The sequence below is a fragment of the Perna viridis genome, chromosome 14 (genome assembly GCF_037379345.1).
Source record: "Perna viridis isolate PV_CMFRI_1.1 ecotype Kerala chromosome 14, ASM3737934v1, whole genome shotgun sequence".
Lineage (NCBI taxonomy): Eukaryota > Metazoa > Mollusca > Bivalvia > Mytilida > Mytilidae > Perna > Perna viridis.
In genome coordinates, this window is record NC_142458.1 from 12,108,550 (window position 1) to 12,132,415 (window position 23,866).

The 23,866-nt window shown below is 32.1% G+C and overlaps 3 protein-coding genes across 6 annotated transcripts; 2 read left to right on the forward strand and 1 right to left on the reverse strand.

Annotated features, from left to right (window-relative positions):
- Positions 1–7,001: 7,001 nt before the first annotated feature.
- LOC148598217 (uncharacterized) lies at positions 7,002–9,571 on the forward strand. Its single transcript, XM_088561934.1, has one exon. The coding sequence runs from the start codon at positions 7,215–7,217 to the stop codon at positions 8,481–8,483; it is 1,269 nt and encodes a 422-aa protein (XP_088418060.1). The 5' UTR covers positions 7,002–7,214; the 3' UTR covers positions 8,484–9,571.
- Positions 9,572–15,510: 5,939 nt separating this feature from the next.
- On the forward strand, positions 15,511–21,111 carry LOC148598218 (uncharacterized). Of its 3 annotated transcripts, none has more exons than XM_088561936.1 (2): positions 15,511–15,747; positions 19,066–21,111. In XM_088561936.1, the coding sequence occupies exon 2, from the start codon at positions 19,074–19,076 to the stop codon at positions 20,262–20,264; it is 1,191 nt and encodes a 396-aa protein (XP_088418062.1). In that variant the 5' UTR covers positions 15,511–15,747; positions 19,066–19,073; the 3' UTR covers positions 20,265–21,111. The 3 variants fall into 3 exon arrangements, 2 of the variants coding, with proteins under 2 accessions (XP_088418062.1, XP_088418061.1); XR_015918671.1 differs by lacking the exons at positions 15,511–15,747; positions 19,066–21,111 and adding exons at positions 15,893–16,118; positions 17,402–17,950; XM_088561935.1 differs by lacking the exon at positions 15,511–15,747 and adding an exon at positions 15,936–16,118.
- On the reverse strand, positions 20,511–23,308 carry LOC148598219 (transmembrane protein 79-like). Of its 2 annotated transcripts, none has more exons than XM_088561943.1 (2): positions 23,208–23,308; positions 20,511–21,776 (listed from the first exon to the last, which is right to left on the reverse strand). In XM_088561943.1, the coding sequence occupies exon 2, from the start codon at positions 21,736–21,738 to the stop codon at positions 21,178–21,180; it is 561 nt and encodes a 186-aa protein (XP_088418069.1). In that variant the 5' UTR covers positions 21,739–21,776; positions 23,208–23,308; the 3' UTR covers positions 20,511–21,177. The 2 variants fall into 2 exon arrangements, with proteins under 2 accessions (XP_088418069.1, XP_088418068.1); XM_088561942.1 differs by lacking the exon at positions 23,208–23,308 and adding an exon at positions 22,867–22,984.
- Between the last annotated feature and the right edge of the window lie 558 nt (positions 23,309–23,866).

Sequence of the window (23,866 nt, forward strand, 5' to 3'; positions counted from 1 at the left end):
AGATTTCAATGTAAATGACCAATAGTTGTAGGTACATCCAAGAGTAGTACTGCTGACTTCATAATTATTTGAAATAAAATTTCATAAAACTACGAATTATTATTTATATGTATATACATGTGTATTGAACCACAAAATAATACATTTGTCCATTCTAAACTTCTGACATTTTAATATTATTTGTCCTCGGAACTGAGTTTAGGACGAAAGTGAAAAGGACGACATTTATTACAATGTGATGATCTCATAATGTAAACAATGTATGTACTCCAATCCTATTTTGCCAGTTAATCATCACTTTGCACCCTGCTAACTTGCACATTCATGTTGCCGTTGAGGTCACCGCAGCTCGCTATAATGAAGAAAATAAAATATTCATATATTAAATTCATATATATTCAAAAGTAGCCTTATACTATACTTGGAAGCTAATTTTTCAATGGTTATATCATTTATAATTATGAACTATCTTTCATTAGATAACATTAGATATTCTTTTTGAAATAGCCGTTTGTGAAATAACATGACCCGTAGAAGATATGGTCACGCACACCCGGTTTTTACTCGTTCTCTTAACAAGTGTACTGAAGGGAACCAAGATTCTAGCAGAAAGCAAAGGAATGTAATCCATGGACAAAGACCACACATGGGAAACAGACACACACAACAAAGAACATAGAATAAAAACACAAGTACAGGGTATACGATAGAGGAAAGGAAAACCATGACACGTTAAACGAATCAGTTTTCATGGTGCAGATGGATACACTGTTACGATTTACGAGTTCATGATGACGACCTAGCTCTGGCATAACGTATGAGTTGTAATATGAAAACTCCATACACAGGTACTGAAGGGATGCACAATTAGAGGAGCAAATTTTTCCCATGTGAATGCCGATCAATTGTTGAAAAACGCGTCCACGACAGAAGACAAAAATGTAGAATATCTTTTTCGGTGTATTTTAAAGATTACTTGAAATTATTCTTCATAAAGTTTGAGGAATCTCTACCAAGAGCTACATATTTGTATCTAAGTATACCGTCTTCATATAGTGCTAAAGATGTATAATGTTTTTGAGTCGGGGTTTTAACTATGTATGGGGAATATAAGTATAAAAAGAGTTGAAAAATAAAAGATTCAAATCAGGAATGAAGCGTATTAAAAGAGGCATTCTTTCCAGTCTTTCAAAGAAGAAATATTTGTCGGGAAAATGTTTTATAGGAATGAAACTCCCATTGCTTCCACTGTAAACCGATATTTTAAGTAATGCCCCTTGTAAATAAATCTTTAGAAATCAAGCAATTTTATGTATCACTCTTTAAGATTGATAAGCGAAGTTAGCATTTGCCACTTTCAAAATATAAAAAAAATGAATATAGGATAACGATATTCCCATTCCTTTATTCTCCTACCATTTTCGTGTGTATTGCATTGGGTGATAACGTTCGTATCTCAAGTTCAGTTCATATTTAAAAAATAACCACCAAAATATTATGATACTGGAAATAGATTCTTGATAGTTGTCCATACACAATTAAGACACAGGTGTAGTATATTAATGGAGATCTCTTTCGGGTTAATTTGACCAAAAAATGCTCGTGCAGATGGGTAATTGATAATTCTTTTCACTATTGTTTTTAGGAATGCCCATTATATAATCGTATTAGACATAATTTAATTGATATTTTGTGTTTGTTTGATGATATAAAAATAGAAACTCTTTTATTTGGTAAAGATAACCTTAAGAAAGAATATAATGAACACATTTTCAAATATGTACAACATTTTATTAAGCAAACTAAGCGTTTTTAATAAACTATTATATTATACTATCTATAATCATGTATATTCTTTTCAGGACAAACTATATGATTGTCATTTATATCATTTGTAAATTATGCTTTTATATGTTTTTTGTTTTGTTTTGTTTTGTTTTTTTTCAATTGTACATTGTATAAAGTCATGCAAAATATTTATGTAAACCATTGACATGGGCCCAAACCATGATCTGCTTGAACGCTGTGTTGAAAGCTATTTCAAAAGTTTCGCTGTCGTCACTTATGGAAAAATTCTGACTATCATATCAATTTTGGGAATTATTTGCGTTAAATAACAAACCAATTTTGGATTACAATGTTTTATACAATATCTAGCAGCATTGCTTGTTCTAGACTTACAGTTAACTTTGATATAATGAGTATTATCGGAAAGCAGTGTGGATGCTTACACTACCGGTGTATCTGTTCTATACTTACAGGTATTTTATTTTTTCGAGTCAAGAATGCCTAATTACGTTTTTTTCAGATGGTTTACTTTTGTTGTTTGTTTGGTCCGTTTCGTTGCTTTGTTAAGTATTTGTTGGTTTGAAATTAAGCAGCACTTCACATAGGAATCATGCAAAATGTGATTCATGGATGGGAAGTTTACATATTTTCCTTTTTGATATATTGTTTAAAATATCAAAGTGAATAGGATACTGACATGTGTTTTTCACATAATCTTTGTTCATGAAAATTATGTAAAATGTACCGTAGAATATAAAAATTAAGTACGCTAAAATACAATAGAAACTATAGGATGTTCCATGTGGAATATCTCTAGAGAAGACGGATTGGAATGAATCATTATACATTTCATAATATATAGACCTATAAAGCAAATTAATAACAAAAATAAAAGTATGTAATCCTTTTTTTGAGGTGTGTACAATTTTACAGAATTGATCATGTTATTTAAAATATGGACTATTTGACTCATCGTATAAGTAAATAACATTTGTACATACATTTAGAAATCGAGACAAATATATCACTAATATTACAAGGAGCCCATGAGGGCTGTTTTTGATAATGATGCATCTGTCAAAACGTTTTTTTAACATGTTGACTGGTAGCGCAACAGTTTATGTCATTAGTGTGTGAAAGGATAATGGAAATTTTGTTGTGATCCCGATAATCACTATATGGACAAGGGAGGGATTTTTCAGATTATATTTTAACAATTCTTTATGATTCTTGAACTCATATCTACTTTGTATATCACAATAAAAAAAAATAAACTGAAATAAAAAGGAAAAAAACAACACACTTCAACGTACTTGACCAACTCCTGATGAAAATGCGATATAAAATTTGATTCCGGTCCATGAATTTATTTTCCTCATTTTTGTACATTTTGTATACAAAGTAACAATGTATGAATAGAAAAAAAACGCTTAGTTTGACAATGTGATAAATCGTGCGTTTATTTCCATTGTAATTTAACATATCTGCCGTCAAAATCTAAGATCAAAATAATAATTTTATGTCACAGTTTCCGCTTGCACTAAAGATTTGTACTGTCGCAGACGATCCAATGTTTAAATAGCTGACCTAAATGTTTAAGGGATTAGACATTTTTATTAAATCTGCAATAGTTATTTATCCAGTTTCAGCAAAACTGAAGTTGCACAGTATTTGTATGAAATAAGCTTTTTATTCTATGGAATATAGGGTATTGGGAATGGTTGAAGGGGTTGTGAAAATATAACGACGAATCGGAAAAATGGGACGGCGATTGGCATTTCGTGTTGTGGTTGGGGATTATAAATGGGGAGAATAGGGTAATAGGTTTTAGTACTTATCTATTTCAACATTTTATTTCATTTATTTAAAACAATGAATAGAAAAAATAATAATTTTCAAACATAAGGAGAATAGATGTAATGACACTTTATTTAACAATGTGGTAATATAATACTGTGAAAGTACTTATATTCGACGAAGCAAATATTCGTGGTTAAGGGAAAACATGTTTGTAGAGTCTTGAATTCGTGGATTTGACAACTCCATCTTACAAATATATTATAAATTTCCTTTCCGTTGGGAACCATATTTCGTGGTTTATCAAAGCCACGAAAACTACGAAAATTAATACCCCAAGAACAATAATATTTTCACAGTAATGGAAAATTCAATGGGTATTCCATCGTGGAAAGAAGTACTTCCATGTAAAATAGAGAAAATGGATAATGTATGGTTTAGACGTTATACCTTTATAAAACTGTCACAAGATTTTTTTTCTGTAGAAAAATTGTCAATATGAAGAGCAGTTACAGATGTAATTTTCGAAATTTTAAGACACTGGAAAATAAGAATAAATCAGACTTATCATTACAAAGCGTACATTTACTTAGCATAATGTGATAGGTGTTCAAGTGTAGAAATCAGATGACGATATAACTCTGTGGAGACAGTGGTTACATCATTTGTGATTTCACTCTCATTAGGAAATCTTATACAGTGCCCAGGGTGGATTTCGAAAGGGTTATTCTGTTCAGGATAGTATGTTCGTCATGCATGCTTTAATTTCATTATATTTGAATTCGAGTAAAAATTATTTTGTGCCTTCGTAGATTTTAGAAAGGCATTTGACACTGTGTGGAGGGTGGGACTTTGGTGAAAACTTGTAAAAAATAATATTGGTGGGAAAATGTTTAATGTTATATTGAATATGTGCACTGATGTTAAGTCATGTGTTAAGAGTGGGGAATTAATAACTGAATTCTTGTGAAATTGGTGTAAGGCAGGGAGAAAAGTTATCTCCCTTTCTCTTTGTCTTATACCTTAATGACTTGGAAGAATATTTGTCTGAAAACTCTGTGGATGGTTTAAAAATGTTGAGTGAAAAGGTTATGGACAACCTTAATATGTATATAAAGTTGTTTATTCTTTTATACGCCGACAATACTGTTATTTTTGCGGAGTCGGCACCAGAGTTACAAAAGGCACTATCTGTCTTTGAAAAATATTGTACTGATTGGAAATTGAGTGTACATGTAGCAAACACAAAGTTTGTTATCTTCTCTAAAAGGAAATCACAACAACATGTTTCTTTTAAATTGTTTAATCAACATATAGAAATAAAAGACTCCTATGTTTACTTGGGTCTTTTATTTAATTACAATGGAAATTTTGTCCAAGCACGGAAAAAATTGGTTGATCAAGCTCAGAAAGCTCTTTATGCACTATATAAAAAGATTCAAAATATTTCCATTCCGATTGATCTGCAATTAAAATTGTTTGATGTATTGGTTGTTCCTATTTTGACATACTCTTCGGAAATTTGGGGGTTTGAAAATAAGGCTAATGTTGAAAAATTACATCTTCAGTTCTGCAAACGTATACTGGGTGTTAGATCATCTACACCAAACTTTATGGTTTATGGGGAACTCGGGAGATTTCCACTTAAACTGCAGATCAAACTGAAAATGGTTGGATTTTGGCATAAATTAGCTTCTAGTGAAAATAAACTGTCTGGCAAATTATACAAATTATTATTCTACATGTGTGAACATGGTGAATATAATTTTAAGTGGATTAACTATTTAAAATCGATATTTGATGACTGGACTCAGTGAAATATGGAATATCCAAGAGAATGTTGATGGTAATCTTATGAAAATTAACGTTAAGCAGCGTCTTCAAGACCAGTTTATTCAAAAATGGTTTACTGATATGAACAACTCGTCTAGAGGTGAATATTATTCTAATTTTAAACATGAATTTCAATTGGAGCCTTAGCTTTTAAAATTAAAGTTGAGTTACCGGATAAATTTTTGTAGATTAAGGGTATGTAATATAAAGTTTCCCATTGAAACGGGGAGGTGGAGGAATATCCCAAGGGAAGATAGAATATGTAGAATTTGTGGAACTGTTCTTGGGGACGAATATCATTATTTTTGTGAGTGTAATAATAATGTAGTTTTAGACTTAAGAAGAAAGTTTATACCATCATATTATACGAAGTATCCAAGTAGAGAAAAAATGTATGGCATGATAAAATTTTGCAATATAAAGGTATTAATAAATGTGTCGATATTCATGCAAAAACTGCAAAAGATGTTTAATTAGATATGCTATTTGTATGCAATAATATTGTGAAAATATTGTCTTGATAACTTTATGTGTGATATTTTGTGTTTATATGTATGTACTTTATATTTATATATACATTTATATACTCCTGTTACGCAGTACTCTGCGGCTGAGTTTTTTTTCTAATAAACAGATTATCATAAACACCTGTCGAAACCGATTACTTTAATAAACCCTGTCTAAACACACATTTTAAACTCTCTTTATTTCAGTTAAAATAAATTTCGAACCTTGTTAAACCGAACACCTGTATAAACCAAAACAATTTGAATGTCCAAAAGTGGTCAGGTTTAGACAGGTTTAACTGTATATACTTGCTGCTTTACTTCGTATCATTCAGTTCTATTTTAATTGCATTTCTATCATTGATATGAACCTTTTCAAGAACATACTCGAAACCTATTGAGAATTCTAAAACTGCTTCCGGTGAACTGCTCCTTTTAACATAAATTTAGGTATGGAGGCGTTGTTAAGTACCAAGAAAAAAAACGTTAAAAAGGCAGATATATTTCTGCACAAAAGCATAACGAATTTATGTTTTATTTCAGTCTGTGAATCAAGGATATGATTTACATAATATTTACATAAACATGTAAGTATCTGTGACTGATTTTGCTGTTGTATGGCCTGGAGATTTTGTTCTTTATTTACCACTAAACATTTCCTAGTGTATCATCAATTAGATTATAGCGTAGACAAGGGAACGTTATTCAAACATGTTTACACGATAAAATACTGTTAGTCAACTAATTTTAGCGAGAGATTTATTTTCGCTAATTTCGCTAGCAAGAAAACGAAGCGCTAGATTTTTTCACCGTCAATATAGCCTTGTGTAACGGGAGAGAGCTTGATTTGACTCACAAAAATATACTCCACCACCGAGGATCGAACTCTAGACCGCTCGGTGACAAGCCAGCGACAAACCGCTTCGGCTAAAGAATTAATCCTTTAGCCAAGTCAATTAACCGGCTATTTAAATCTCACTACATACTACAACGCAGGTAGGCCGTCCTGCCACACTTGTATTGTGGTCAAGATGTTAAACAGAATGTAAATCGCGAAAATAAATAACAGCAAAAATTAGTTAATATGATGAAACAATTTAGTTTTCATTACTTCTTGTTTAGTAATCCTACTTTGGATAACGTAGAAGTTCGATACTTCGGTTAAATCAAGTAAACTTTTGGAAAAAATAAGTTTTCAAAAACTACATTGTATATATAACTATAAAATGGGAAACATTTTACTTTTCGAGGTTAGGGACATCAAATATATCTCTCTCGTTTAAGAAAAAAATGAATGAGTCATCTATAGGCCCACATATCACATCGTATATTTGTTTCATTATAGAACACAGCATGAATAACACAAGCTATAATGACATACTTCTTGATAAACTATCTGAAGAGAGACTGAAACTGCTTATTCCAAACACATGTATTGTGATTTTTTTTCTACTTCTATCAACCGCAGGAAATACATCTGTTTTATATGTTTACGCCTCACAAATCAAATCGATATCTGACAATCGATATTTCATTCCACGTTTGGCCTTCCTCGACATGGCTTCTTGCGTAAATGGAGCAACGATGTATTTAATTCTTAACTTGCATCCATTCACTTATCGGAATGACGTAGTATGCAAGATGTTATGGACTAGTGGTACTATGTGTTCCGTAAGCTCAGCCTTAATGCTTGTTTCGATAGCAGTTCAGAGGTTCCTAAAAGTTTGTCGGCCATTTAGAGAACCATTAACTATTCGAACAATGCGATTGATGATTTTAGCAGTTGTTGCTGGCTCTATTATAGCTGCATCTCCATGCCTTTACCTTTACGGGGAAACAGAAATAAAGCTTACTTATAACCAAACAATTGTAACCGGTTATAAATGTGACAAGACAAGGAAAGCAAATAAGGTTTTGGCAACCGGATACTCGGGTTTCCTTTTAATTCTGGGTGTATCCGGAATATCAACCCTTATTGGCCTCTATGCAGCAATATTTAAAACGATTTCAAAGCAAGAAACCTTTAAGAAAACAATTACGCCTTCACAGATGCAACAAAGTAACAACACGAAAGGGAACTCAAAAAGTAATTCACAAGAAGGAAACGACAAAAAGAATATAACAACGTTCTTATATTCAAACAGCGCAGTGAATACATCTACCAGTGAAGCTGTTTGTGATTGTAGCAAAGCAACCGAAAACGAAGCAGAGGGTTCCACAAGATTGGAGGACGGAACAAAATCGAAACGAGAATTGAAACATAGTTTTCGTAAACATAAGATTTCCCTCATGTTCATGATTATCACTACAACAACCACAATATCGTATATTCCAAGGCTTGCGTTGATGATTGCTGAAGGGGTTAATGAGGGACTTTGGGAAACCCTTTCTGATAAGGAATTTTTGATCTTTATATGTTTTTATAGATTGTATCTACTGAATAATGTAATCAGTCCAATCATTTACTATATTTTTGATACAGACTTCAGAAACGGTTTTAAACATGTCTGTAGGAGAATGAAAAAGATTCACGGTTTCCAAGCAATTACAAATGGATAATTGTGCCAAAACTTCGCCATTCATCAATTGAAAAAGTACATTAGCTGAGTTGAAGAGAGGAAAAGGATGTAGCTTTTCATACTTCATCTTTAAGTTGAATCATGCACATCAGTCAACAATCGTAAGACAAGCAGTCAGTACGGCAAGTTTTGACACAGTATTCATACTGACTCTCCCCATTTTAATAAAATTATCTGACTCACTGTACCTATGCCGGCCTTGAAGTCAACTGCATTGAAAAGCAACAGGCAATATATAGTGCCAACCTCGCAAATATTTGAAACAACAAAATACAGAATTAAAGATCATTAACAAGAAAAGAATGAAACATATGGATTTCGATGGTATCACCTGAAAAAGCAGGATAAATTTGTGTGAACCGTAAAAAATACCCGAGAAACAAATATTTCATTTACATGTTGGTCCATGTGTAAATGCTTTTACATGTACTTTATTTAATTTGAATAACTTTACAGTGAACAAACCTAATAGCAGACAAAGCAGCCGTTCATTTGAAAATATATGTAGTGCGTATAAACCATACATGAATTTGAAATTAAATGTGAACTTGTTTAAGATCACAATAAATGTATCCTCTTAACTTACAACAAATATTGAAAAAAAACTTCTTTATTTTTTTTTATACGCAGCTAGCAATCGAATACGGAAGGAATGGGGAAAGTGAACGCCCGAATTACTTTTATTTTCGATTAGATTTTCAATTACATCTTTATATTTTCATGTTTTGATTTCTGATTGTGCATGTTTTTGCAATCTGAATATTGTAGTTAATTCCCTCTTTCTTCATTTTTTAAAATTTTTAAACTGATAGTGCTGGAAAAGTAACTGTTAAAAAATAATGAAGGATCCTGAAAGTGGGAAGTACCTGCCAGTTGACCGTTGTGGTTTCCAACAAGCAATAAAGAGAAAAAAATATTTGCAGTTGTAAAATAAAATTATTGTTACTTCACAAATATTGCTATGCATTTTGATTAATCTGATTGCTTCTTTTCTTTATCCATTTACCATCACCGAACAGAATATACAATCACAATCCGACCTGCATGCTAACAAGTATACAGGCTAAAAGAGATAATATGGCCCCATTTCTTGTTAAATGATAGCCAATTTCTCATCTGAATCATATCAACGTCGTACAGATCTTTTGAATATTTTTCTACATCTTCAACCATGAAACTTGTGTACGATTGCATCGATGAAATAGCCAGACATTCTACACAAATAAAGTAGATTTGATAATTAAAATTGTTATATATTAAGAGCATGATATTTTAAAGAGTAATCAAGGGAACCAAGGTTATAGCGGTAATTAAAAGAATGTGAGCCAGGGACAAAGACCAGACATGGAAAACAGACATATACAACAAAGAACATAAAGTAACTAAAATCATACATACAAAGTAACAGAAGTAAATGAGCAACTCGGACTCCACTAAAAAATGGGGAGCATGGACCAGGTTCAATTTAAAAGAATGGTGATTTACGTTAAATATGATAATAAGATAGTATTCCTGACTTCGTTAAACATCTGGTCATTTAATACCATTTTATGATTTTCCCGAGGTACAATACCCTTTTAAGATAAAGAAATCTAGCAAATATTTTTGCTAACAAAGTAACGAAACAAATCCATTACTTTGATATTACTTTGTTTCGTGGTTACATGTACCTATTTTCGTGGTTTAGGGAAAATCATCAGCTCGTAGATTCTTGAAATCGTGAATTTGACAACTAAATTTGGGAACTAACTTTCATGGTTAACCGAACCCACGAAAATAACGAAAATTGGAACCTCTAGAACAATGATACTTGATAGTATATAATGATGGTTTTGATTTTAGTTTAAATATATAACAGAAGAATGAAATGAGTATTACCCTGGTATTCCATGATTATAATTTGCTTGTCAAAATGTTTTTGATGCGAATACACATGACAAGTATTTTATCTGTCTGATCGTTACTTGTTCTTACAAATTCACCTGTTCCTAAGGCAAATCCTGATGTAAGAAAACAAACAAAGGTCACCAAAAATTTTAGCTTAATGTTAACGTCAATTGCGTGGCTGACTATCAGCAGTAGCTATTGCCACACTAACAAGTCCTATGATTATATATAGCTGAACCCTTATTCTAGCCTTCCAGTCTTCTAAAACAAAAACAAAAAACAAACAAAAACAAACAAACAAAAAACAAAAAAATACAATAATTTCAGAGATTTACATTTTAAATTTCGTAGAACTACTTAATTCGTTCTAGTGATTTTGCGCATTACTTGAGCGCATTAAACAAGAGTCCTTTAATATAGACTCATTGACATGTGGTGGAAAATACAAAGGCAAATGGGGAAAATCGCAGCTGTTGTTAAAAGAAAATTATATCATACTAGTAATGTCTTTCTCGGTATTATCAGGGATAGTTAAATCGATTACTGTAAGCGTATGAATTTTGGCGGTTACTAATTTTCGCGGATTCTGTCAAGTGAGCATATTAACGGGCATCATCTTTCGCGGTTTCAAAATATAATTAGCTTTTTATAGTGTTAAAATCTATTTTGCGGGTACTAATTTTCGTGCTCATCTGCCCACCGCGAAATTTAATACATTAACAGAATTCAGTACATACAATATGAGCTTATATTTTATAGTTGATAAATAATGCGAGATGTTTATGAAATAAACATAGTCGACAATGTTTGATCTGATCAAACTAAGTCTTTCACTAATTCAGAATACAAAATTCACATATAAGAAAAAATGTTTTTTTTCACAATTAATTTCTGTCCTCAAAGTATACAAATGTGGTCTGTCATTATTTCTTTTCTCCTAACTATACGGTTTTTTTTTAATTTCTGTCCTCAAGGTATCAAATTGCGTCTTCCATTATTTCTGACTTTTAACTATACAATCTTGTAAAATTTCTGTCCTCAAACGATACAAATTTGGTCTTTCATGATTTCTGAACTCAGTCAAAGAAAAAATAGATATCGCGAAAACATAAAACACCCAATAAAAAATTATCAACTTGTGGTTCTTACCTAATGGTTATTTAATGAAACATATTTATAACTTGTTATGTGCATTTTTGCTCTCTTAAGTCTCAGAAGATTCATACTATCTTTTCCTAATTTAGTCTTACACTTTGTTTCGTCTCCTTATCTAAGAGGACTCTGTTGATCCGGCAAAATTTGCAGTTCTGCTATAGTAAATAAAGTTTGGTTGATTGATTGATTGATTGTTGGGGTTTAACGTCCGAGCAGCAATATTTCAGCTATATTCAGACGATGAATATGAAATGGATGATAAAATGAACATGAAATGATGATGAAATGAAAAATGGGATGGGACACAAGGATAATAGGGTCGAAAATTTTTATTGCCACTAGAAAAACGGGAGGGATGGGTAAGGTCGGGCAATTTAGCCTCCTGTGGCTGATCGCGAAGGTTCCTACTCCTATCGAATACAACAGCAGGGTTCTTTAACATGCGAGGAACGTGGCATCTTTCCCAACACGGTGCACCACTATGGCTTGCGGTCAGTTTTTCCGTATTATAGCCTGACAACCCCAGCATGTAACACGCCAGAGGTACCCCATTCCACCACCTGGGGCACACATCCCAGTTGCTCTGTGGGCAGAGCTCCTAGTCCCCGGCTTTTACGACAAGCTTAGCGCTGCTGCAGGACTATTCCTTTGACAACCGGACCTGCACGGGGCTAATTAAATAATGGAGCACTTCCACCGATTGATCCTCTTATATTTTTAGAACTTCCACCAATAGCTCCTCCAAAGTTTTGAGTACTTCCATCACTAGATCCTCCAAGGTTTTGAGTACTCCCACCACTAGATCCTCCAAAATTGTGAGTACTTCTTCCAAAAGACCTTCCAAAGTTCTGAAAAGTTCCACTAGCTCTTTCTAATTTTTAGTACTTCTACCAGCTATCCCAGATATACACATGCCTTCAAATTTCCTTAAGATATGAAAACAATCGATTTCTAATCCACATTCCCCATCTCTAAAAGTGCTCCAGATTGAAGAATGATTCAGAGCAATTACGAAAAATGTTACAGAAAAAATAAACATTTGATGACAGGTCAAAATGACTAAAAGCAAAATCTTCTGTACAACCATAGTTTACAGTAGTCAAACAAATATGTCTTATGGACCAAATTTCTCTCGTTTTTATATCAGTAGATAGTCGTTCACATGATATTTTTGGAGATAACTTACCTATACTATGACATAAATAAATATGGCACTTAAACACAAGATATAACTACCATGGATGAACGGCCTAAATATGTACCTGTGTACCAAATGTGACACATGCTTTTACATGCAGTGCAGTCGTGTAACTATTCGTGTCATTGCTCATTAAGTTATTTAATGTATTGAAATAATTTACATAATGAACACTTGCTTTACTCCACTAAAGAATATTCTTTGCTTACGAAACATTTTAGTAACATATAATATATTGTCTAAATACATATCACTTTAACAAAATGTAATGCATGATAATGAAAAATTGGTGAAAATAGGGATAAAAGATATTGCATCAATCTAGCTTAATGTGCATCTATACACAACAATCACAATATGATGCTAACATTTTCATTAAATTGACAGACAGTTTCAACTTTCATAAATCATTAGCTTACTGTTAATACATACTGAGACGATCAGAAATTTTAAGATCTTGACTAACATATTTATGATATTTCATTATTTTTTTGTTTTACATCAAAGCGATATTTATTTTAAAAAAAGGCTAACTAAACTTAATTTCACATGATGCAAAGTCCTTAACTAGCCATTGATATATGATTGTAAAGTGTATTTTAACTGTTAAAATCCAACTAGGTGATTTATATGAGATGAGAAATTAAATTTTCCCACTTTTTTCAGGTGTAAGTTAACTTCCATTTATGTTCAAAGTAAAGGGGAATAACTTGTCCCTATTTCAAAATTATTTTTGAATAATAAGGATTGATATTGAGATGGCAGCAGCAAGGTTTGTAACCACTGCTTGAAAAAAAAAGACCTAGCGAAACACTTCTTTAATAATGGTGATAGGACAATGCTGTGTTCATCTGTTATTGCTAAATGGCAATTTAATATTTGAATGTAAACAATATAGGCCTCAAATTTAGCAATGTGGATGGTGGATGTTATTTGGCCTATGTACTTCTGGAAATTAATGGACCTATTTGGATGATAATAAAAGTCGGTTTTAAGCAAAGAGAACAAATATCGTTTTGTATACGTGTCGAACTGGCGGATGATAAATTTTACAAATCAAAACATTATTTATTTATTAACAGTCAATATTTTGTCATTAATTTTTACAAGATTTCAATTGAATACGCAATACCGTGTTTTGCTAGTTATAAAGACATTCGGTAACTTCTAGTGAATGCACAGTTCTTCCTCCAACCAGCAGACAATGCCCCAAGATATAATTGTCTTTGTCTGCAAAACGTTTTACATTTAATGTTTATTATCATACGTTGACGTTGAAAATAATAGCAATAATAAGGCCTATACTCTTACCACACTCTCCAAAGAGAATGTGGAAAACCATAAATCTGTGCTACACTCTTTCGGTCTTTCTAACTGATTGTGATTTACTGAACTATGAACTGGATTCCTAAACTCCACAAGAATCCATACAAACAATGTTACATAGCTGGATCTACAAAATGTACCGCCAAACCTCTTTCAAAACGTTTAACGTCTATACTCAAAGTTGTCAAAGAGGGTCTGCAGTCCTACCATAACACTTGTTACTCCCGTAGTGGTATTAATTCAATGTGGATCCTGAAAAATGCGAAAGATCTTTTGTAAACAATCAGTTCAATAACATTATCAAAATACAATAGCATTAAAACCTATGATTTCTCAACACTGTATACTTCTATTCCCCATATTCAGTTAAAATCCCGACTTAAAAACATTATACATAGTAGTTTTTCCAAAAAAAAAGATGGTACACTTAGATAGAAATATATAGTTCTTGGCAGAGATTCCTCATACATTACTGCTAGAACCTTGGTTCCCCTGATTACTCTTTGACTATACTATTCAATCATTCATAACATAATGATAGAATATTTGGCAATACGAGTATATATACACCTAACTACAATTTCTGATTTGATCACGAACAAAGAACACCTCGATGGTGTCCTACAATGTTTTAGTGCAGCGCTTGTTTTGAGTACTCTGTGGAATCGAGACCCGATCAAAAAACCAACTTTGTTTCTCACTTAGATTTCAGTTACACATGCCTTTTGCTTTTTTTATCAAAGAGAATTAATGTTAAAAAAATCCCTGATTCAAAGAAAGAAAAATAGAAAAAATTCATCAAGAAGAAGAACAAAGAAAAACACATTCTGTAGTAATTTAGTATTGCTCCCAAATGAACGAAGAATAATCAAGGGAATCAAGATTCTAGCGATAATCAAAAGAATGTAATTTCAGGGGCAAAGACCAGACATGAAAAACAGACAAATACAACAACGAACATGTAATAAATAAAATTCTATATACAAAATAACAAAAGTAAATGAGCAACTCGGACTCAAATACAAATTGGGAGCATGGACCAGGTGCACCGCTAAAATATTTATATCTGTTTTGGTCCCTGTATATTTTCACGTTTATTTAAACTAAATATTGTTTCAACTTAAAAATAAAGAAGGAAGGTATTTATTTCAATATAATGTATATCAAATAGGCAAAGAGTATGCCATAAATAGATATGAAACTGTATATGGTCATTTCTAGAGAAAAGATAAATATCGTTGCCCCAATTCTATCGGGAATTCCCGTATACGTCAGGACCATTGTATAAAACTTTCCGGTTTCCGCCTACCTATTGAAATTTATTACTATATTATATAAAATATAAATAATAACCTGTATAAATTGTTTTATAAGTTGATTGTGATAACCTTTGCGATCCTCCACAGGAGGCTAAATTGCCCGACCTTAATATCCCCATCCCCTCGCTAGAATGTGCTTATTACACGTTCGTGAAAATGTTATTGCAGATGACACCTTCTGCATTTTAAATGAAAACGTCTTCTAGTTAACAATGATAAATCTCAGTATAACTAACTTGTTTAAAATGAGTTATCAGTTTGGCCATAATCTAACATACGTGTTTAAAGAAAGTGTCTTCTTAAAATATGGAAGCATTCATCATACATCATAGACAAAGGATTTGTCGACACACCATTTCGTAAGTGTAATATCATATCTTTCTTGAGGTTTGTTTTTACTGCAAATACTGTCGTAGTGAATCAAGTTAAAACAAAGGATGAACTTTGTTATTAAAGAAACTCTTCAACTTTATTTATTTAAGGATATCCTTCTTATATCAATTAGAAAAAAGTAGTAAATCATAAGTAATCCACACTGTTTAGTGTTTAAATTGCACATGTATATGAGTGATGTTTCTAGTGATCATTTCCTGATAAAACGATTTCTATTTTACTTGTGATGTGTTGGGACGCACCAAACTACTTAATTATGAGATATAAATTAGTTAAAAGTCATTAAAACTCTGTGGATGTGTTAACTATACACCGTACTGGGATATTCTGATGTGAGGTATGACCATATATAGTTATCAATTTGATCAGATAACCGTAATCTGTAGATCCAAAACTTCAGAAAGGGTTTTTTGTTGGGGGGGGGGGGGTTAAGGTTGCTGGTTGACCTTTTATTGGTTCCTCTCAAGTGATTTCCAGTGTATTTTTCCTTTTTTTTTTAAATCAACCACTATTGCCCAGGATAAATGGAATTTAGTCTTTTAAAAAAATATTAGAAGATGGATTTTAAGTGACATCTGAGGTCTAACTACATTTGTATATATCTATAATGATGTTATAATAATTTTCTCATGTACTGTATAGGCTATTTATAAAGTTGTATACGAAAAGTTTTCATCTTTACCTTGAAATAGTAAACAAGAGAACCAATATTCTAGCAGAAATTAAAAGAATGAACTATGTGAAACGGTTTATTGAGTTACGGTCAATTGGGCAGGGAGAGTCTAAGTCTACCACCGAATGTATCTTTCGTAATCACTGTAAGAAACAATTAAAAAGTAAACCAAAAATGTTTCTTAGTTATATTTCAGTTACACGTTTTTTTTTCACTATCAAAGAGAATTAATGCAGAAAAAAACATACTTGTATCAAAGAAACAATCAATTGGAAACGAGAGATTAGTAGAAAAAAAATCCTTATAGTATACGAAAACTAAAACTAAACCATTACTGCTGCAAAACCAAAAACAAAAAAAAAACAAAAAACAAAAAACAACAAAAAAAAACCCAACAAAAAACACAACAAAACAAAAAAGGAACAAACAAATTAAAATTCTGCAGTAATTTAGTGTTGCTACCAAATAAACAAAATATTTATATCCATTTTGGTCCCTGCATAATTTCAGGTTTATTTTAACTAAAAAATTGTATCAACTTAAAAATCAAGAAAGAAGATTGTTATTTCAATATGATGTATGTCAAATAGGCCAAGTGTATGACATAAATAGACATGAAACTGCATATGCCCATTTCTAGTGAAAAGATAAACATCGTTGCCCCAATTCCATCGGGAATTCCAGTATACATCAGGACCATATCATTGTATATAACTCTCCGGTTTCTGACTAGCTATTGATATTTATTACGTTATTATATAATCTTTCCTCATTTTGTCTATTTCTTTTGGTTTTTGTCATCAGTTCGGCAATTTTGTTTTCACACATTATTTAACACACACACACACACATCTGTTTGTTGACTTTTTAAATATTAATCAATAATTTGATCTGTTTTATGATTTAAACTGTGAAGTTTATTGTATACCTTAATTTTTCTTCTTTAGGTTTGTTTTTAATACAGATCCTGCTTACTGAAACAAGTTAAAATAAAGGATGAACTTTGTTTATTATTTACTTAAGGATGTCCTTCTTATCCAAACTCATATGTATTCCACACTGTTTAACGTTTGAAATGTACATGTACATGAGTGAAGATTCTAGAGATCATTTCCTGATAAAACGATTTCCATTTTATTTGTGATGGTTTACGATGCACCAAACTACTTTAATATGTGATATTGTAGTTGTTAAAACTCAATGAATGTGTTACCTAGTATATCGTACTGGGATATTCTAATATGATGTATGCATTATTGGTTAATTTTCCATAATTCCATAAGTTTTTTTTTCTTATTTCTCTACAAGGGAAAATGTCTTATAGAAACGTCATACATTGTATCGTGCAACGTATTGTTTTTCTTATGAGTATTTCCAGTTGAAGAAGGTTCAACTTACTTATGACGAAATTGAGTGCATCAAAGTACAAATGTCGACTGCTGGCGTATGCACTGTATGTCACATATTAGCTTATAGTAAAAGCGTCCATTATATACGATGATTGTTTTCTTTGTTAAGCCATGGTTAAACCGATTTTTTTATTATAACGACCATAGCCTGAGGTAGAAAAAGAATACTTGAAATACAATAAAGATGCCGATTAAATGTAATCTATAGCTACAAATGTATATGTTCGATATTTATCCCCTAATTATTTAATCATTAATAACATTGCAAATGGACTTTTTTTATAACCCTGATGAAAAGTTGTCTTTCAACGTTGACTAAAAAAAGACATTTGAAAGACTGCTCATAAAAAAAACATTATGAAGCGTTTTAAATATGATTCGGAACATTTATAATATGATTCGTTCCATATAATTGAACCCTATATCGACTTTTGGTGGCCTGTGTTTTTTAAAGATTCTTTCATCTAGATGGTCTTCAAGACAGTATCTAAGAAATTTACATAGGCACCATTTTCTCCTTTCAATGTCAATAACTCTGACAAAGATGTCCGTTTATGTCGACCCAATTAAGACTCATGTGAACTCTGTTGCATTTTCTTATTCCAGATCTCTTTTTATCACTTTATGCTAGAATAAAAAGAATTAAGCTTTAAATTATATGTTATTTTAGTCTGAACAAAAATACATGAACCTTAAGTCGTTCATTAACAGTTATAACATTTTGAAAATGTATTGATGATATCTATATCATTTATTTTGTCGTCAACGTTACCAAATTTTATTTCTTGCGTTTTTGATTAATATTATAAAGTAAAAAAAAAACATTTAGTATTTAATCTTAGCATTGTGCATGGCAGAACCTCTTATTGTTAGATTTGGCTTAATCATACATGATATATTTTTGTTTTGTTTTTTGTTTTCAGTACTTTTTGTTTAACTGTAAAATTGGTCGTAAGTTATGACGTCACAATAATTTTATTTACTATGACGTCATAACTTACGACTAATTTTACTCTTACGATTTTTTGTGACAAGGACCACTGATTTATATCTACATATGTATTTAGTTCTTATAATGTTGATGAGAGGTTTCTCTTTGAAACACGTGTACAGCTTTGCAATAGGAGTTGATTGTTTGTATTTGACTATTCAGACATGCATTTGTGTGAATTGGTAATAACGTAAGTTTTTTCCATTTTTAGCAAAAAACATGGAAAGTATAAATGATAGTGACCACCTACTTGCTAAACTTACAGAGGAAAAAGTGGCTCTTTACCTTCCTAGTACAGTCATACTGATTGTGTTCGTGATCATATCTATCATCGGCAATATAACTGTTTTATATGTTTACGCTGTTAAAATCAAGACAATTTCTGACGATCGCTATTTTATCCCATATTTAGCAGCAATGGACATGTTGGCTTGTGTCATTGGAGTTTCATTTGGGCTTATATTGAACTTTAACCCCTTGTACTTCCGAAATGATTTGGCTTGTAGGTTGATATGGACTGCAATTGCACTATGTATTCTTTGCTCTGGGCTGATGCTTGTTGCTATTGCAATACAGAGATACATAAAAGTCTGTCGACCGTTTAGAGGGCAAATGAGCATTCGAACGAAACGACTCTTTATCACTGGTATTTTGCTTTTTTCTGTTGTTTCTGCTGCACCGAGCCTTTATTTGTATGGTGAGTCAGAATTTACGTTTGTTAATAACGGGCAAAATGTTACCGCTTACACATGCGGAGCAGTGTCCAATGCAAACAAAGGATTTTTGTTTGGATACTCAACATTTCTTTTGCTTTTATGTATTATTGGAATATCGACCGTTTGTGTTTTGTATTGTGCTATATTAAAGCAAGTTTTTAGACAGGAATCGTTCAGAAGAAAGCATATGACTACAAAAAGGCTTAAAAAAAACAATTCGTCTGAAAGTAATTTGAATGACCGAAAGTATTCGATAGAAACAACGTGTACCCAAACAGAAAAAAGTAACGATTATTCGAACAGCCAATCTGAATCGATGGATGATATTACCGACAATGGAGGGAGTAGAAGACATTCACTCACCGAAAATTCAAATTATGCCGTGAAAATGTATTCAAAAACAAATAGAACCGAGATATTTAAACCAACAGCCAAGCGTATTTTCAGAAAACACAAAATTTCCATAATGTTTTCACTTATCACTGCAATATTTGTACTGTCGTTTTTACCGAGACTTGTGTTAATGATTCTCGAAGCAATCGTTTCCGGGTTTTGGGATGACCTTTCAGATAAGATGTATTTGTTTTGTCTATGCTTGTATAGGTTATATCTGTTGAACAACGTCGTAAATCCAATAATCTATTACTTTTTTGACAGAGTTTTTAGGAAAGGATGTAAACAAATCTGTAGATAGAGTAACCAATGGAACCAAGGTTATAGCGGTAATCAAAAGAATGTAATCCAGGGACAAAGACCAGACATGGAAAACAGACATACACAACAAAGAACACAAAGTAACTAAAATCATACATACAAAGCAACAAAAGTAAATGAGCAACTCGAACTCCACCAAAAACCGGTAAGGTAAGCGTCCTCTGCTTTTCTAGAAACACCGCCGAGTTGCTGAACGATAGAACGATGATATAGCTGAATACGTTCAATAAGTTAAACCTTTATTTAGTATGTTGCATTTAAAATTTGATTTTTTTTCCATTTTGTTCGTCGTAGAAATTTTTATGACAGTTTAGCAATTTAGCAATTTCAAAAATATCGAAAATGAAACTTCCAAAACGATGTCCTAGTTTTCATAGCTAATTTAAGCACTGTAGGCTAATTGAAAACAATTAGAGTGGCTGCAGTCGATTTCACCAAAAACCTTCATTTTAAAGTATGTAGTATGATGTGAACGTACACAACGAAGTAACATATACTTGTGCCATTTTATGCTTAGTACTTGTTATGAAACCGACTACTGGTTTGTTGTTTTGAAATTAAAAATATTCAACAAAATTAGCAGTCGATTTCATTAGAAGTTCTAAGTGAAAAGTGCATCATCTGTACTAACGTCAATTTAATTATGACGTCATCGATGGCGGGCTATTTTACTCTTTTGACTTGTCTATGTTATCGACCATTATTACGTGCAAAACTTTACTTAATGCACTGTGTTAACACAGTACAGGTTCTTCCTAATCACAGCTTAGTTACATACCGTTTTGTTTACATTATGTTTTTTGCTTTAATAAAACATTTTATCTGAATTTTATCTTAATAATTAGAAGGTAACTGTCCATATATGAACTTAGGATTAAAGTTTTGATTCATATTCAATCCATGAAACGGTATAAACAGTACAAGTACACTCCAACTGTCGGCAAATACGTTGTGGCAAAACCAAATGCTCGGTTCATAGCTTGCATCGAATATCCATAAGCGTACCAAAAACATAATCGACCAATCAAAAAGATTAAAACAAGAATCGGTATGCATTTCATATTTGTTTCTGTAAGGTAAGTAGACAATGTTATAAGTCCGACAGCATGGAGAATAAATTGTTCCATTGTATTCCGAAGAATTTTATTCGGCACCTCCACCAAATTTTCTGCATTACCTTCTAGCGGATCAATGGCGCTTGTGCTAGCTCTGACGCTACCAACTCCGTGAATCCCGGCATGAATTGCCAACGCTGACACCATCAACCACTGAATGGTGTAAATAAGCCGATCAACACTTGTTTTCAGGCCTGAAGTGTCAATCGGAAAATAGAAGAATCCTACGAAGAAAAATGTGCTGGAAAATATCACGCTACAAAAAATCAGGGTGTAAACCCATGTTAACTTTTCAGCATTTGTTCTCTTATCTCTCACCTTTCTATCATCGTCCACCATTTTAATGATTATATGCAGGTTTTACCAAATTTTTCGTTCTAGAGGTATACAATGGAACAAGAAAAAAATGAGTGCGAATCACATATTTAAAAGAATACAAATAAGATTTTTTTGACATTGTGCAAATTGGATTTTGAATAAGTTTAATTTTCTATTTGATTTAGTATTTGTACATGTATGTATCTGACTGCGAAATATTTTCTTTCATGTTCATGTATTTATTTTTCTTCATTCAACGAACGAATTTTAATATTATTTTTCAAACAGTTAACAACCATTTTGTGGCTAACTATTCAAAAAATCTAAACAGTTAGATAAAAATTCATGGTTTACCGTATTTAAAAGTAAAAACGAATGATAAGGTACGCCTTTGTTAATTTGAAAATAATGACATTTACTGTGCATGTCATTAAAATGTCGCTTATCTCATTGGATTATCGGCATTACACGTGATGAGTCGATGAAACACGTTCCGACTATTTACTTAGGCCACGCCCATAATTAAGTGTACTTTTCTTGATCAGTGTGTTTAGCTTATTTTCTTTTTACATCTACAAATTATAGACATAAAATAGAACAACAATCGAATATTTCATTTTGTATGTTTTGTGGGCGTGTTAAAGCGTTGATAGGTCACGCACTTTGTACATGAACACTAGTATGCTTCATTGAAAACGTGGTACGGTCAACGCTCTTACAAGCCGACGAAACATCAAAATGAAACATTCAAACCTTAAATAATCACTTCTCCGAAATATTCAATGTAAATTTTGCCCATCATTTCATGATGTTGAACAAATTTAGGCATTTATATGTATATAACTGTATACATTGTATATTACAGACAATTTCACGCTAGAATTCCACAGTTATGTTGTGGAAATTTGCATCACAGTATTCATTGGAAGGTGTACAAAAATATCGGACTTAAGAAAAGAAAATTGCGTTGTGTCCGAACATATATGTATCGATTCGGCTACAACAGAGGTGTAGGATATCGGACAGTTTATATATTAATTGATTTGTGGCGAGCAATCAAAAACAAAGGACATTATTGCATTCTAATATTGCAACGAGCTTCAATAATTACAACAAAAAACTTTGGTCAACAATTTTGCATCAACTTACTTGCTTGGGGTAATGTTGTGACATGTATAGATAAAACCTGCGCACACAGTCGATATAACTATATTCACACATATTGTGTTTGGTTATAGGTAATATGTGTTTATATTTAAGTCTAAAAATAGAATTAAGTGAGCGAATTGCTTCTAGTTTGTTTAAAGGTAAGCTTTCGTCCGAGATCTTCCATAATGAGACATTCAAAATCTTTGCTTTATTTTCAACTAATGTATATTTTTAAAGGTTGAAATATGGTGAAGTAAAGCATTAAAAATCTCTTATCTAAAATGGTATTTTGTTGTATATTGAATATAGATGAATATCACAATACGATTACTATAACTCACCGTCGTTTGTTTGATATTTGATTTTTTTTATATACACGATTAGATTGGTAAACCAAAGGTAGATCCAAAAGAAGGAGTCCAGGTTTCAAACATGGTGTGTTTTTAACATAATAAAATCAATAGAAAGTTTGTTTCGCATTTCATTTAAACATTAACTGTCTTTATGGAGAGAATAAAAAAATATTATATAAACATAAATTTGCAAAATATTTCGAAGGCGCTACTTTTGTCCTCTGTTGCAAATAAAAGATGGAAAAGGACAACATTTCGTAATAATATAACGACAATGGACATGGTGAATATGTCAAAGAGACTCAAACCACACCAGGATAAAAATGTCAGTTTATAGACACCCATGGTTCTTCAATGAATGACGTGGAAACCCTCACACCACAGGGCATGCTGCAGCTGGCCCAAAAACAATATTATACAAAGGCACAGCGAAATAGTTGCCCCCATATACTTCAGCACATATTATTAAACTGAAAATGAAAAACAGTAGATACAATAGCCAGTATTCATTACTTGGGACAGCCGCAAAAACATGCAGCTGGTTTAAAGTACTTTGGCGTGTTTACAAACCTCCCACATTTTGATTTGGCCACTGTGCAAAAAATGTTACTCAATTAAACACACCTAAGATCAGTTAAAAAAGGACT